The sequence below is a fragment of the Podarcis gaigeae genome (genome assembly GCF_964106915.1).
Source record: "Podarcis gaigeae genome assembly, chromosome: 14".
NCBI classification, from domain to species: Eukaryota; Metazoa; Chordata; class Lepidosauria; order Squamata; family Lacertidae; genus Podarcis; species Podarcis gaigeae.
In genome coordinates, this window is record NC_139690.1 from 20,589,616 (window position 1) to 20,603,403 (window position 13,788).

Genomic DNA, 13,788 nt, shown 5'->3' on the forward strand with positions numbered 1-13,788 from the left:
AGTCAAGCTATTATCCGATGGCTTAAATCCTCAGTACTGGTCCTACCCCTATAGAACCACTCGGGGGCAGGGGGCTTTAACAACTTTTCTTCCCTTAGCTGACCCGTACAGTTGTTCACAAATGGCACTATTACTTCAAAAGGTAAATACACACCCTACTGTATTAAGCTATCAAAAGGGTTCAGTAGCCTTCTTCAAAGTATTCTGGCTATTCTTGGAATTCCCCTGAGAAATGCCACCTTTTCTATTGGGCCCCTCTTGTGGCTTTCTCAGATATTTCCCTGCAGGAGGAACCTCCAAATTCACTACAAAATCTCAATTCACTACAAAATCTCAATCCAAGCAAAACGTCTTTGGGAATTGTAGCTTACAGCAGGAAAGGCAAGCAAGACTGAAAACTGAAACAGGTTCGTTTCAATGAACTCCCCACCATCACCAGCATGCCCTTGGTCCTTCCTTCACTGGGGGGGGGGGGGGATTTCATTCTTTAAAAGCTTCCGGCTTTTTCCTCGCTGATTTTTTATATTTTTTTATCCCCAAGTTAGGAGCAGCCTTTGGGACATTCTGGCAGAAGAGCTCCTCTAAAGCCTCCACTTCTACAAAATGCTGACGATGAAGAACGGCCAAGCATCTGCTTGCCAGCAGCCTTGGGGGGGGGGGGGAGGGAGGGAAGTGCAACAGCTCAAGGCTCCTACGGGGCTGAGGTTTCCCTCTGGAATGCATCAAGCCAACAGATCCCACATTCTGAGAGAGAGACAAAGAGAGAGACTTAAGCCTGCTTCACTTTCTCTCAACTTGTACCCAGGGAATGCAGGAACCCTCAGGCGAAAACGCCTCGTTAGTGCTAATTGTGATCTGAATTCAGGAACCAGACCTTTGGGCAGGCATTTGGCTGTCACTCAAGAGTGGTAGCTCCACTCCTCCTCCTCCATCCCCACCCCAAAAATTGCTGGGACTACAGAGCATCCACTGCGCTGCATGTTTCTTTGCTGCAATTCACTGGCTCTCTGCAGGGGGAGACCCGCCGTGCAGTTATGGCATTTTTTGGAAGTGGGTAGGATGAGGGGAGAACAGCACAGTGGCAGAGCATGTCCTCTGCAGGCAAAAGGCCCCTGCTTCAATCCCTGGCATCTCCAGCTATGTCTGGGAATGGCCCCTGCATGAAATCCTAGACAATCCCTGCCAGTCACTGCAAACCAGAGATAGGAAGAAGGCAGGTCAGGATTGTCTGGTAGAGACCTGGGTGATCTGCAACAGAACACCAAGGATTTTCAAATCCCAATTGTTCGGGTGTGAGGAACCTTTGGTCCTCCAGGTGTTGCTGAGCTACAACTCCCACCAGCCCTAGCAAACATGGGCAATGTCCAGACGCAATGGGAGTTGTAGCTCAGTAACATCTGGAAGGGCAAAGGTTTCCCATGGCCGAATAATAGCAATAGCTCACCACCCTCCACTAATTAGGCTGCTGAAACAAAAATTGGTTTGGAGGCAACCCAAGAATGCATTTTTGCATTAAAGAGCTATGCGCTCAGTTGGGGAAAAAAACCAACAAATTCCTGGGCTAAGGTGCACTTAGAGGTGCCCTCTTCCTTAATTCTATGCCTGCTCCTTTTTCTAAGCCACTATTTGGACTTGGATCCAGGCTGATGGTTTGATGAAAAAGCAAAGCAAATCGCTCAAGCCTGCAGTCTGCCCATTCCTGCTGCAGACAAAATACTAAGCTAGATGAGCTAATGGTGTGACTCAATCAGAGGCAGCTTCCTAGATTCCTACTGGATTTCCTTGAGGCAGAAGAACAGGGTGGCAGTTACACTTGTGTACAACCATCTACTTCCCGTCGGAGACGCGATGCTTGGTTGCTCTTAAGAGCCCACTGTGCATCCTCCAGATAGTCAGCTGCAATGCTGACCCCCACATTTTTATGAGAGTTCTTTCCCCATACCTGCCAAGTCCCAGTTGGTAGCATATGCAAAAGTAGATTCTGCAGGGAGGGAGGGAGGAATGTGCACAACGAGCCACAGTTTGCCTCAGACTGATGCAATGCCACTCCTTCCAAGTTGGATGGAAAGTTTTCCTCTAATGGAACAGGCAGGGGGAATCATTCATTTGTCAGGCAAGCCTGTTTTCTGGGAAGAAATTTCCCCCCTCTTTTTATTTTTTGCTTTTAGTGTTTGGTTAGCAACTGAGAAAGAAAAAGATACCAAATGGTTATTTCCTGTTTCTTTTTCTTTATTTTTTAAATGACAGGCTTTGGGAGGGGGAGGAAACTTGGTGCAATAAGGCAAAGCAGATGAAGCGGTTATTTTAATAGATGGACAGCTTAGTGCTTTGGTTACTATTGCTAAGGGACAACAACCTCTAGTCAACATCTTTATTAGTCACAAGTCTTGAGAATGTTTTTTCTAAAAAGGCTTTCCTCCTTGTGAAGCATCCTTAAGAAGCTCCCTAATCAAAAGGGTCTCTCTCCTATAAGAGCACCCTCTTTGCTAAAATGCTTCAGGAGGGTGACACTTCTGCTTAAAAATAAAGGGTCAAACAAAGGCTGTGCTAGCTGATATTGATGGGAGTGGCTGTTGTCTGGGAAATGGCAGAAGGAAATGGCAGAAGTCACCTATGAGTCAAAATCCACATTTCTGAATGAAAATGAATACGGGGCAAATCCAATCAGATGCTCAGGGCTGGCCCAACACATTTTGCTGTCTGATGCAAAGCAGCAAACTGTGCCCTCCTTGAATTCAAGGTACATAATTCCATTACTATTTAGGCACCTGAGACAGAAAATTTCACAAGTGCCTTTCCCTGGCAGTAAAAATAGAACAGAAACATAGCCAATAACTAACCCTTGATCCATTTTTAAGGGGTTTTTGCAAGCCAAAATCAGCTGCCTGAGGCAGCCGCCTCACTCAGCCTATTGTTAGGGCCGGCTGTGCAAATGCCACAATCTCAAAACAATACGGAATGGAACTCCTCCACCTAGCGCAAACACTATTATCAGCACACTGCAGAAAAGGTTCAGGCATGGGTACAAAGCATTATAGCAATGACTTCGTTCTCACGTAAGAACAGCATTGCTGGATTTCTTGCTGTTTTCTTGCAGTGGCCACCCAGATGTTTGTGGGAAGTCTACAAGCAGGATGTGAGAGCAACAGCACTCTCCCTGCTTACAATTCCCAGAAACTGGTATTCAGAGGCAATTCTGGACTAGGTGGAGCAAAGGTGTGACTTAGCATATGACTGTTCCCTATCACTTAAGGCACCTTTCCCCATGGGAGTTGTGCTGGTCCTTAAGAACACAAAAACGTCCTGCTGGATCAGAATGAAGGTCCATTTAGTCCAGCATCTTGTTCTCACAGTGGCCAACCAAACGCTTTAAGGAAATCTGCAAGCAAGACATGAGTACCACAGTGATCTTGCCACTCTATATTCCCAGTAATTCAGAGGCAGAACACAGTCACTGCACATGTGTCAAGGCTCATGAGATGCTCAGTGGGTCTGTGCAAACCAGCACTTATTGACATAGCTCTGGCATCAACAAAACACCCTCAAGGCGCACAGTCATCTAACAGGTGTGTCATTGCATATCCGCTGGAGAATGGAGCAGATGTAGAGATTACTTGTTCTCCACGCCTCTCAAAACTCCAGAGATACGTAAAATCACCAAGTGGGTATTTTTCAAAAGGGGGAGATTTGAGGACCATGGAAGAACCAGCTGCTTCCGATGTGAGCTAGCGCTGTTGGAAGTGGAAAGGTGCAGCAGTGCTGTGTTTCTGGAGGAATGAAGTCCATCCTTGTTCTCTGCAACCACCTCCACCCCAACTTTGTTTATCTGAAGATTGCCAGAAAAGATTGACAGCTCAGTGGGAGGCTGCATGCTTTGTATTCCTAGGTTCAATTCCAGGCAACTCCAGTTAAAAAGACTCTCTGGCAGCCAAGCTGGGGAAAGCCTCACCCTGTGTCTCCTTAGAGAATCACTGCTTATTGGAAGTGGGGAGTACTGGCCGTGATGGACCAAAGGCCTGACTCAGGATAAAGCAGCTCAGCGTGTTTGTGTTCTGCTCCAGTTATTTATATCCAAGCTGCCATGGCACAGGAAAAGGGGAAGGTGCTATTAGTACACTCAAGGTGCAGTCACCACCAAACGCTGTATGCAGTAAGAAAGACAAAGAGCCACGTGTACTCACTGTCTGGTCCAGCTTGGCCAATGGTCATCAATGACATGGACTTAGTCAGTGGGGGAGAAACAGGAGTTGCAGTGAAGCTGAAGGCACGGGGCTGAGATCTTTGGCGTATCTGCAAAAAAACAAGACAGCAAAGCTGAACTACAAAACCCCATTGCACAAAAGGGGGTAGGCAACCCGTGGCATGATCCCATCTGAAGCCCTGGAGAGCTGCTTCCAGTCAGGGTCGACAATACTGAGCTAGACAGCTCACAGGAGCCCTGAAGAAATTCCCATCTGACTTCCAAAGCAGCAGACTCCAATCCCAAGCACACGGTCTCTATTATTCACCTAAGTCAATTTCTCCTGTGCAAGCTGAGACCCACCAAGTAAAAGGTTGTTTAACTCTTTCCTCACCAGCATGAGCAAGCAACAACTTCTTCAGCAGAGCACCTGTGCATCTCATCTGACCTGTCTCCATTTGCTGACTGCCTTGTGCTGGCGAGTTAAGCAGCTGAGATTGATAATAAGCAGAGGGCTATGTCCAAGTCTTTTGTTAATGCTCACAACTGGGGAAGAAGCAGCTAAAGGGCCCTTTGCCTGGGTCTTTGCTTAGGCATGTGTGAAACCAATTTCACCTTTTAAAAATGAGAGGGTTGGTGCCCTCTGGAACTTGGGGACAGAAGAAACACTTGGCGAATCTAACATCCACCAACATCGTGGAACCAAAAAGCGGACTCCCCATTGTAGGACCACCTTACACACGGGTTCAGACACGAAGTATGCCACAAATGCTAAGCAGGCGTAACACAGAAAGATGAATGCAGAGTAAACAGCTCAAAGTGGCACAAGCAAGCCAGTCAAGACTAGCCACATGCTGTACATGGGTCCCTCACCACCATCCCAGAAAATATCCCCAGGTGACCTGAAAGGAAGAAACTCCCAGGTTCAATTCGCAGCATCTCCACATAGTGATGAGAAGCTCCTGTCTGAAATTCCAGAGAGCCACTGACAGCCAGTGTGGGCAATGTTGAGTGAGCTATATGGAATGGCAGTCTGATTCTGTGCAAGGCAGCTTCTGCCTGTGCTCCTGTGAAATGGGCTTAAATGCGCAAGTCGGAAAAACTGCTCAGTTTTCCTCTCCATAGCAGCCTTCCCTAACCTGGTAGCCCAAAACATGTGTGGCATACAACTCCCACTATCCTTGGCTACTGGCCATACTGGCTGGGAGCTGTAGTTCATCTGGAGGGCAGCAGGTTGGGCAAGGCTGAAAGAAATATAATTCGCCCTCTTCTCTTAAGCTGTACAAAAGCAGGGTCACAGAGTGGGAGGCATGCAGATGAAATGAGGAACAACCTGCTACAGACCTATTCAAGGAAACTGGAGTTCCCTTCTGGCAGGAAACGGCCCCCTTATGTCCTCACTACGACACGACAGTCATTCCATTGACTCATGTCACTTCTGCCGATATCTGACTGGGCCACACTCAGACCATACATGGGAGCCGCTGAGAGTTGTTAGGAAACCCATATATTCCCCTCACAGAGGTACAATTCCCAGAGTTCCCTGTGATTATCAACTCCTGTAGCTCTGGGAAGGGAATAGGAGTCTCCTAACAACTCTCAGGGCCCTTAACAAACTACAGTTCCCAGAAGCCTTTGGGGGGAAGCCTTTACTGTTCAAAGTACAGTAGTATCATAGTGCTTTAAAGATATGGGTTGAATGTGGCGAGAGGGGGGAATGTGGAGAGAGGGGGGAGAAGAATCTTGTTTACCTGGCGGTTAAGACTTCTAATTGCCCCTTGTTCTAGTTCCAGCTCCTCTTCGGTGAGTGAGACTAGAGAACCACGCTCGTCATTTGCCAGGGGGCTTTGCCGGAGATCTTTGGTGTTCAGAGTTGCCGTTTCGAGGCTGGAGGGTGGCTTCTTAGTACCGTCACCCTCCCCAGCAAGGCCTTCTAAGCTGTAACTAAAGAGAGAGAAAACAGATCTCAAGCTTCTGCAGATTCTCGGTGGATCAACATACAAGCTCACTGCATATCTGAGAGGAAGCTTCCAATCAAAAATAGGTTTTAAAATCAGGGGTCGCCAACTTTTTGGGAGCTAGTGGGCACATTTGGAATTTTGAGGAAGTGCTGTGGGCACCACTCATAAAATGGCTGCCATTGAGGCTTGGCGTAACACCAAACAACTGCCACATCTAAGTGAGCAGAAGAAGATAAAAGCAGGACCACAAAATGGTTCAACCATACTCCCCCCCACCCCCTAAAACAACATGGCGGGGATGGGGAGGAATATATATCAGCTCCCTGCAGACACCACTACATTGGCGACCCCTGCTTTAAATGATTCGGTTGCAAGCACACTCATATCTATCCCATCTCCTTGGTTAGTTAACGTGATCTACTGTTAGTGCAGTTAGCAGCGGAGACAACAACTAAATGGAATATACTGGAAAAGGGCTTTGTTGGCTAGCTCAAACCCTGAACAGGAGCACTTCACACTGCAACAACTTCCCCAAGGCGAAAGATGCTGAAAAGGATGACCAGTCTGAAAAGCTATTTTGCAATGGTATTTCATTGGTTTTATGACTATGCTATATACATGTTTGTCAAACTTTTTGAGAATTTTTTAAGATGTGTTTTCCTAGCAGCCACTGACAGCCTTATCCTCCATGAATTTGTCTAGCCCTCTTTTTAAGCCATCCATGATGGTAGCCATCACTACATCTTGTGACAATGAATTCCCTATTTTTTAATATGCACTGTGTGAAGAAGTTCTTCCTTTTGTCAGTCCCGAATATTCCAATGCTCAGATTCAATTGATGGCCCTGAGTTCCAGTACCAAACACACCAACATACCCTTTCTTCAAGGTAGCATGGAGTGAAGGAATGGGTTCCTCCTGTCCCGGAGCAACACAGACCCAATCGGTGAACTCCAATAAGGCTACAGGAGGAGGCCACCACAAATTCTGGCTTGCCAAACTTTGAGCATGTGCTCAAAGGCTTCAAAAGGAAGCAAACCAGACAGAGATTGAATAATACTTAAGACAGCAGACACATAGCAATGCCACAAGGCTACAAACACCACACCAGAAGCCGACATCTTGGGGTTTGCAAGCTCCCTTTACTGCTGCAGAACATTTATGTATACTCTACCTTCTGCCATTCAAATCAGCACCCATGGTGGTGCACTGGACATCAGAGGGACACCAGCTCAAACTGAGGACACCAAAAGGCAAAAGAGAGAGCAAGAAGGCAGCCATTACAGGGTGGTCAGAGAGGCAGGTGCTAACAAATCCTGCTATCCATTAAAACGAAAACAGCTCTTTTAAACCAAAGCACCTGATGCTCATTTGTTAATGAGGGAGAGTAGTAGATTGGCAGGCATGCCTCAGTTTTGCAGTAGTGATGTCAGCAAGAGCTGCTTTTCCCGCTGTTAACTTTGCATGGATCAGTTTGTGAATGGCTGGACATGTGTTCAGCACATACTCTGCCACAAAAAAGTCCATTTCCTCTGATCCTAACATGTGAGAGGGTCTGAAGCGAAGGAGATGGTCTCTCCTTAGAGAGTTAGAACTTGGGTGGGTTAAGTTCTGGCCCACAGTGCCCCAGAGAAAGCTATGTCTATGTAATTAACTAAAACCTAGACTAGCTATTGGGTGAGCTGCTCTGATGTCACAGAAAACCCAGAAACACTGCAGCTCCTAGGGAAGTTTCAGTCCACAGAGTATTGACCAGGAGTAGGGGGTGTTAGTGAGAGAAAGAGAACAGCCAGTTTGGCTGGGACAGCCCCAGTGGAAAGGATATGGGCTGAGAGAAATAGGGGTAGGAGTGAGTTTAGGAGACAAGAGAGTTTAACAGATAAGGCGCCCAGAAGACAGGGTAATTGAGAATCATGGAACCTTGGGAAAGAATGAATGGAGGAGGTGGAGTTCTGAATGGATGGATAATTCATGAAGGTGATTAATGGAACATTCACATGAGAGGGAGGGTTGAGGAAGAACATCACCCAGGATTAGGGATAGCAGGAACTGTGTTTTATTGGCACTGAACAGAATAGAAAGGCAGAAAAAAAACCTATGAAAACTATGGAACTGTGGGCCAAAAAAGCCTATGTAGGGGACCAGGAAGAAGCGGGGTGTGCCTGAATACTGAAACAGTTCAGTTGCCGGTATGTTTGGGCTGCAGACCTTTATTTAAAAGTATGCCTAAACTCCCAAATGTTTTAAAACCTCTAAGTGGTGTACACTGTGTACAATATACAAATACCCATTACAACAAAAATACAGCTTAAAAATCAATGAATCAGAATAAAAACATAAAAGCATATAAAAGCATTCAAACAGATTCAGGCATCTAAAACAGGGTCCAATCTTATGGGTCAGGGAAAGTCTCATCAAAAGGTTAAGTTTTTACAAGGCACCTGAAGCAACGTTTGTATGCGTTATTAACGCAATCGTGCACTAAATGCTTTGAAACTGACATTTCCCCTTTTCTTTCTTTAATGGGTCTTCCACAGTATACCATGGCTGGAGTCTTCCTCTTTCAGCATTTAAAGCTCAACAAAATGTTAAACAGTGGGCGTGATAATAATAATAATAATAATAATAATAATAATAATAATAATAATAATATAATTAATAATAATAATAGACGATAAATTTTCTAAGCCACCTTCTGTCAAATTTGTAGAAACATGTTTTGCAAAAATCACCACTCAAGCATGGGATGCCCTATTAATTCTGGCAGGATTAGGCTTGCTGAGGTTTTTTTGGTATGGAAATCTACAAATCTGCCTCAAGCAGCGTGCATAAATTTAAATTAGAGGGTGGAGGAAAAATTCGTTGAACACAGAACGTAACAAAAAACAGGGAGCAGGAACAAACTTATATGCCCCCAGCTTTCAAGGGAGTTAGACTGTTTTTGTTTTGCTCTTAAAGGAAAGGGATAAAGAAAAGAAAATCAGCCAGATCATGGGTACTGAATATTTTGTAAATCGGTTTCATTTCCTTCACATCTGCCTATTCTGAAAAATCTAGGGACAGTTTTGCAAACAATTATATTTAACTCAACTGTTTATATTTTGAGTACTGCCATCTAGTCAAAAGGTTGTGCAGATAGTAGCTCAGTTTACATGGAATAGGCTTTATCCAATACTGCAGCTCTGCTCATGCAAGAAGCTTCTGTGCATGCGATGAAGCTTCCTCTTCTCTCTCCTCCACTAAATTGCAGAGAAGATATGGGGGAGTGGGCGGGGAGGAGACGGAGTGGAAGTCCTGTTGTGCGAGTGGAAGTTCCCTCATGCAGCATGGGATGCAACCCAATGTTTCCACTCCTCTAAATCACCACTTGGGAGGAGTGGGAACGAGTCTTGTGTTTGCACACTCCCTCCTCCTCTCACACATTCAGTCAATTAGTTACTTCCTGGCTTGGCAAACCATTGTTTCCTGTTACAGTCAAATAGCCAAATTACAGCTTGCACTACCCCACCCTCAAAATCAAACCTAGAAAGTAGCTCCAAACCATGATTTGCAATTCCTAGACATAGGGGAGAGAAGGTGGGAGGGTGGAGTTAAGCAAGCACAAGGCTTATTCCTCCTCAGAAACACTGTGTGTCAACTGATCCATTTTATTAGCCAACGTGGTACATAATGAAGGACATGCAATGGGGTGGGGGCAGGATCCTGCACATTTACAAAAAGAACCCAACCCCTCAAACTACGCTCTGTTCCTGCCACCTCAAACAGCAAATCCTGCCATCCAAGGAAAGTAGTCCGGGAACATTTTGCACACTCTCAAACTTGAGGGGCAAAGCTGCTAACAAGCTGGCCAGTTGTGTTGGGATAAACGAAGAGATGTTGGCATAAAAGCAGGAAGTTAGTAGCCATTCAAATGCAACATGGTTAGTCAGCATCAGAGTGTGGTGCTGTACCTTCTCCTATGGGTGGGAGGCTTCCTTACACCATCCCCCAGCACTCGCATTGAACTGAAAATGAATCATGGACAATGGTCAGTCAGCAATGACAAAGGCGCAATATGAACAAATGAGAAATACCCCAGACTGGGACTGGCCGGGGAAGTACTGGGTAAAAGAATATGGAACAAGAGGTAGAGAAAGGCAACATGTAAATGAGGGCATGTTTTATAAAGCTCCAGCAACGTACCCAGAGAGCAGTAAGAAAGTCACCTTGGGTCTAAATCAACAGACTCAAAAGGTGAAGCAGGACCAGTTCCACTTGTGAACAAAGGTGCAGGAGTGTTGTACACTTGGATACATCTACACCAGGCATAGGGAGCCTGAGGCCCAGGGGTCTCCAAGCCTCCAAGTCTTTGGGCTTTCCCAGGCCCTCTGCCCTCCCCTTCCTAACTAAACCCCAAACTAGTTGTGCTTTGTGCGCTCTGCTTTTGCAGGTTGGAAAGTATCCTTGACCTCAGATAGTGCTTGCCTCAATGGAAGATAAGAGAGGGATACAGAAACTAGCAACAATTTGCATTTCTTGCTTTTCCTGTTTCAGCCTGTGGCCCTGCCCACTGGCTGGCATGTGGCCCCCAGAAGGCTGTTGCTGGGGGAATGCGGCCCTCGGGCAGATAGAGGTTTCCCATCCCTGTTCTACACACATGGGGAAAGCAGCATGTCAGGCTGAAGGTTCAGTCTAACCTGACATGCTATTTTTCTATGTGCATGGAGTTCTCACCATCACATGATCATAGGAATGAGTCAGAAGGAGTACAATCTAGGGCAGATTTTGTTCTTTATTCTGCTTACTGTATTTACTGACAGTCTGTTGATTTAAATTGGGGTGGACCCAAGCAATCTTAATGGCCCCCAAAGCCATCCCAGAATCATATGCATGGATTTCAAAATAATAATAATAATAATAATAATAATAATAATAATTGGGGGGGCGAATAGATGCACAAACTTCAGTCTGCACTCACTTTTAAATTTAGCTTTGGCGTGCAGCCCATGGAGGGTTTGCAGTGAGGCAATATGGCTCTCAGATTAGAAAAAAAATCACACCTCCCCTGCTTTAAATGCACAGCTATGATGTCAGATGACCCCCCCAACTACCTGCTGAATGCCTTCCTTAATCTTGAAACCTGAAGTGTTACCTGCTTTGTACCTGTAAGCTCATCAGCCACTCCCCCGCCCCCAGTGCATGAGGGTGAGTTGTAATGAGGCAATAATATGAGTCACAAGAATGACTTTGTCCTAAGAATCCTACTAGGATATAATCACACCATTGATTGTACACAATCTGACTTTCTAGTATTCTGTCAATTTTCTTCAGCTATCCCGTTTTTACTTAACATACACAAACAACCTGAAATTAAAGGTTTTCGGCTGCCCCATAGTAACAGACAACAGGAAAAAAGACAGCTTCACTTTAATCTGTAAAACCTAAAGTAACATCTGGGGTTGGGCTTTATGGCAAAGAGCGAAGTAACTATCTGATTGCTTCTCTTCATGCCATGAAACTTCCAGCCCTGTGCCCTGGACTGAAACGATGCAGTCCAGCAACACACTTCTACCAAGCAGAGAAGCAGAGGAGGGATCAAGCAATCCGCTCCTCTTAGCAACCTGTTACATTTCCATGTGGGTTGCCAAGAAGGGCTTTCCTTCCTCTGTGGCTAGGATACAAGAGCCACCTGTCCCCCCTCCAATCCATTGACTCACCTGTGTGAAACTTAAGACACAAGGCTGCTTTAATCCTTTCTGTGGCTTGCTGCGACCCAAGCGCACTCGTTCCAAAACCAAGGACTCATGCTTGCACTTGTGGGACGCATATTTTGACCTCTCAAATTGAAACAGAAAATTTTGCTCTGGGACTGCACAAATACACGTGACACCTCATCGTTGGTGAGTGCAACTTTCGTTTTCTTGAGCGCTTAGGAGAAAAGGGGGCAGAATCTGTGACCATCACCATTGGAGAAGTTCAGAAAGCAGTGCAAAGCGTCTGTCTGCTTTCCGAGCTTCTCCGTGGCTTAGTGCAGCAGGGAAGAGATAGCCACACATGCCTCCAGATTGTGGAAAGAGGCATGTTCTATCATTCAGAGTGCGTCCAAAGTTTAGCCAGACATGACAGACAAAACCCCTGGTCTGTGGCATGTGTAATTTTGTCTGGCTTCTAAAGCTGGCCCCAGTTTTTGCCCCCATATTCTGCTATGCTGTATGTATTTATGCAACAACATTTTTGTTGTTGTATCATAATCAGTTTTGTCAGTAACACAAATATCCAGCCAGTATCTCTACAAATGAGAGGTGGACATGCTACTGATTTGCCTCAATACAGCTTCATGGGTAGATAATTTCTAGCTGATGAACACTGTGTGTCAGCTAACTGAATTTACTCACTGGAATCCATAAAATTATATTTTATGTTCAAAGGTCAAAATAATGTTGCGGTTTTTTAAAATGTAAAAATCCAACCCACAGGTACAAAGAAGGACTTATTGTGATTGACTGTCACAGATTTCCCCCCTAGAACTCAAGCAATATTCACAGTGGTGCTTTTGCTGACCTTAAAGCTCTTCTTACTGCAGCCTTGTATTTAAGAACTAGACAGGCAAGAAAGTGAGGAGGCTGGCAAGGGAGGGACCGATCCTTCCATTCCTCCACCACTATCCCACTTGGTTTCTGTGCTTGCTGCAGAGGAAGTACAGCATATTCCCTCCACATCCAGCACAGCAGCTACACAGGCCGGAGTGGGGAGACAGATCACCCCTGTGCCTCTTTCACTAGTTTGCTTGGTAGGAGGCTATTTTTAACACTGCTTTGAGAATTTGGTTCTCATGCTGGCTGCAGAAAAATGAGCTCTCATTCTTCCACACGGAAATATCAGCTACTGATCCCTTAGCTGGTTAGTAAAAGTGTAATAATAATATAAAAATATTGGGCTGTATTCAACTAAGTCCTACTCAGAGTAAGACCGCTGGGTGGTATTCCATGAACTGAGCTAGTCCTGTCTGGATCTACTCTGAGTAAAACTTCACTGCATACCTCCCAAAAATAGCAGGCTAATAACTTTTATGGGCTTACTTGCAAATGCCTGCCTTACTGCCCTCTCCCACCCCCACCCCAAAATAAAGATCACAAGGCTGAAGGTACCACAGCTATGGATCACTGGGCGCCCACATCCTTTACTCACCTTCGATGGTTCATCTCGGCCTCGTTGCTGCCATTCTTCCCAGGGCCCCAACTATGCCGGCGGAAAGGAGACAGCGGCCTCATGGAGCTCTTCAGGGCAGAGGCAGGAGGGGGCACTTCCGTGATGCTGTCCAGCTCTTCGTCCAGCTCCCCGGAGACGCCAGCTTCGCCATCTTGGCCCTCTGCATTTGTTGCCATGTTGAAGCAGCTGCCATCCAGGCTGTACCGATCCTTGGGCCTGCTGAAGCCTAGCGCCTGAGGAAGGGAGATGTCACTCCCAAGGGACGAGTTCCTTTCTAGGGACAGCGTATCGTCGGCAGAGAAACTAGAACTTGTGCTATCGCCCGCCGACTGCTCCTCTTCGGGCTGCTGTGAAGTAGGGGTGGGAGCAGAGGAGGAGGACAACGACAAAACAAGCAGAAACTGTATAAATCTATTTAAAATTATTTGCCGATAACCAAGGCTGCAGGCAATATTTACACA

The 13,788-nt window shown here is 45.9% G+C and overlaps 1 protein-coding gene across 13 annotated transcripts in view; it reads right to left on the reverse strand.

Moving 5' to 3' along the window:
* Nucleotides 1-13,788, reverse strand: part of AKAP13 (A-kinase anchoring protein 13) — a 246,566-nt gene that overhangs the window by 53,097 nt on the left and 179,681 nt on the right. For 4 of the 13 annotated variants that reach the window (XM_083713029.1, XM_083713020.1, XM_083713030.1 and 1 more), the window contains exons 12-16: nt 13,307-13,674; nt 10,090-10,143; nt 7,314-7,376; nt 5,932-6,124; nt 4,182-4,290 (exon numbers count right to left, since the gene is read on the reverse strand). In XM_083713029.1, coding sequence (XP_083569155.1) covers nt 4,182-4,290; nt 5,932-6,124; nt 7,314-7,376; nt 10,090-10,143; nt 13,307-13,674 — 787 coding nt within the window. The remainder of the gene's footprint in view (nt 1-4,181; nt 4,291-5,931; nt 6,125-7,313; nt 7,377-10,089; nt 10,144-13,306; nt 13,675-13,788) is intronic. The other 9 variants (XM_083713031.1, XM_083713026.1, XM_083713032.1 and 6 more) reach the window with 4 other exon arrangements.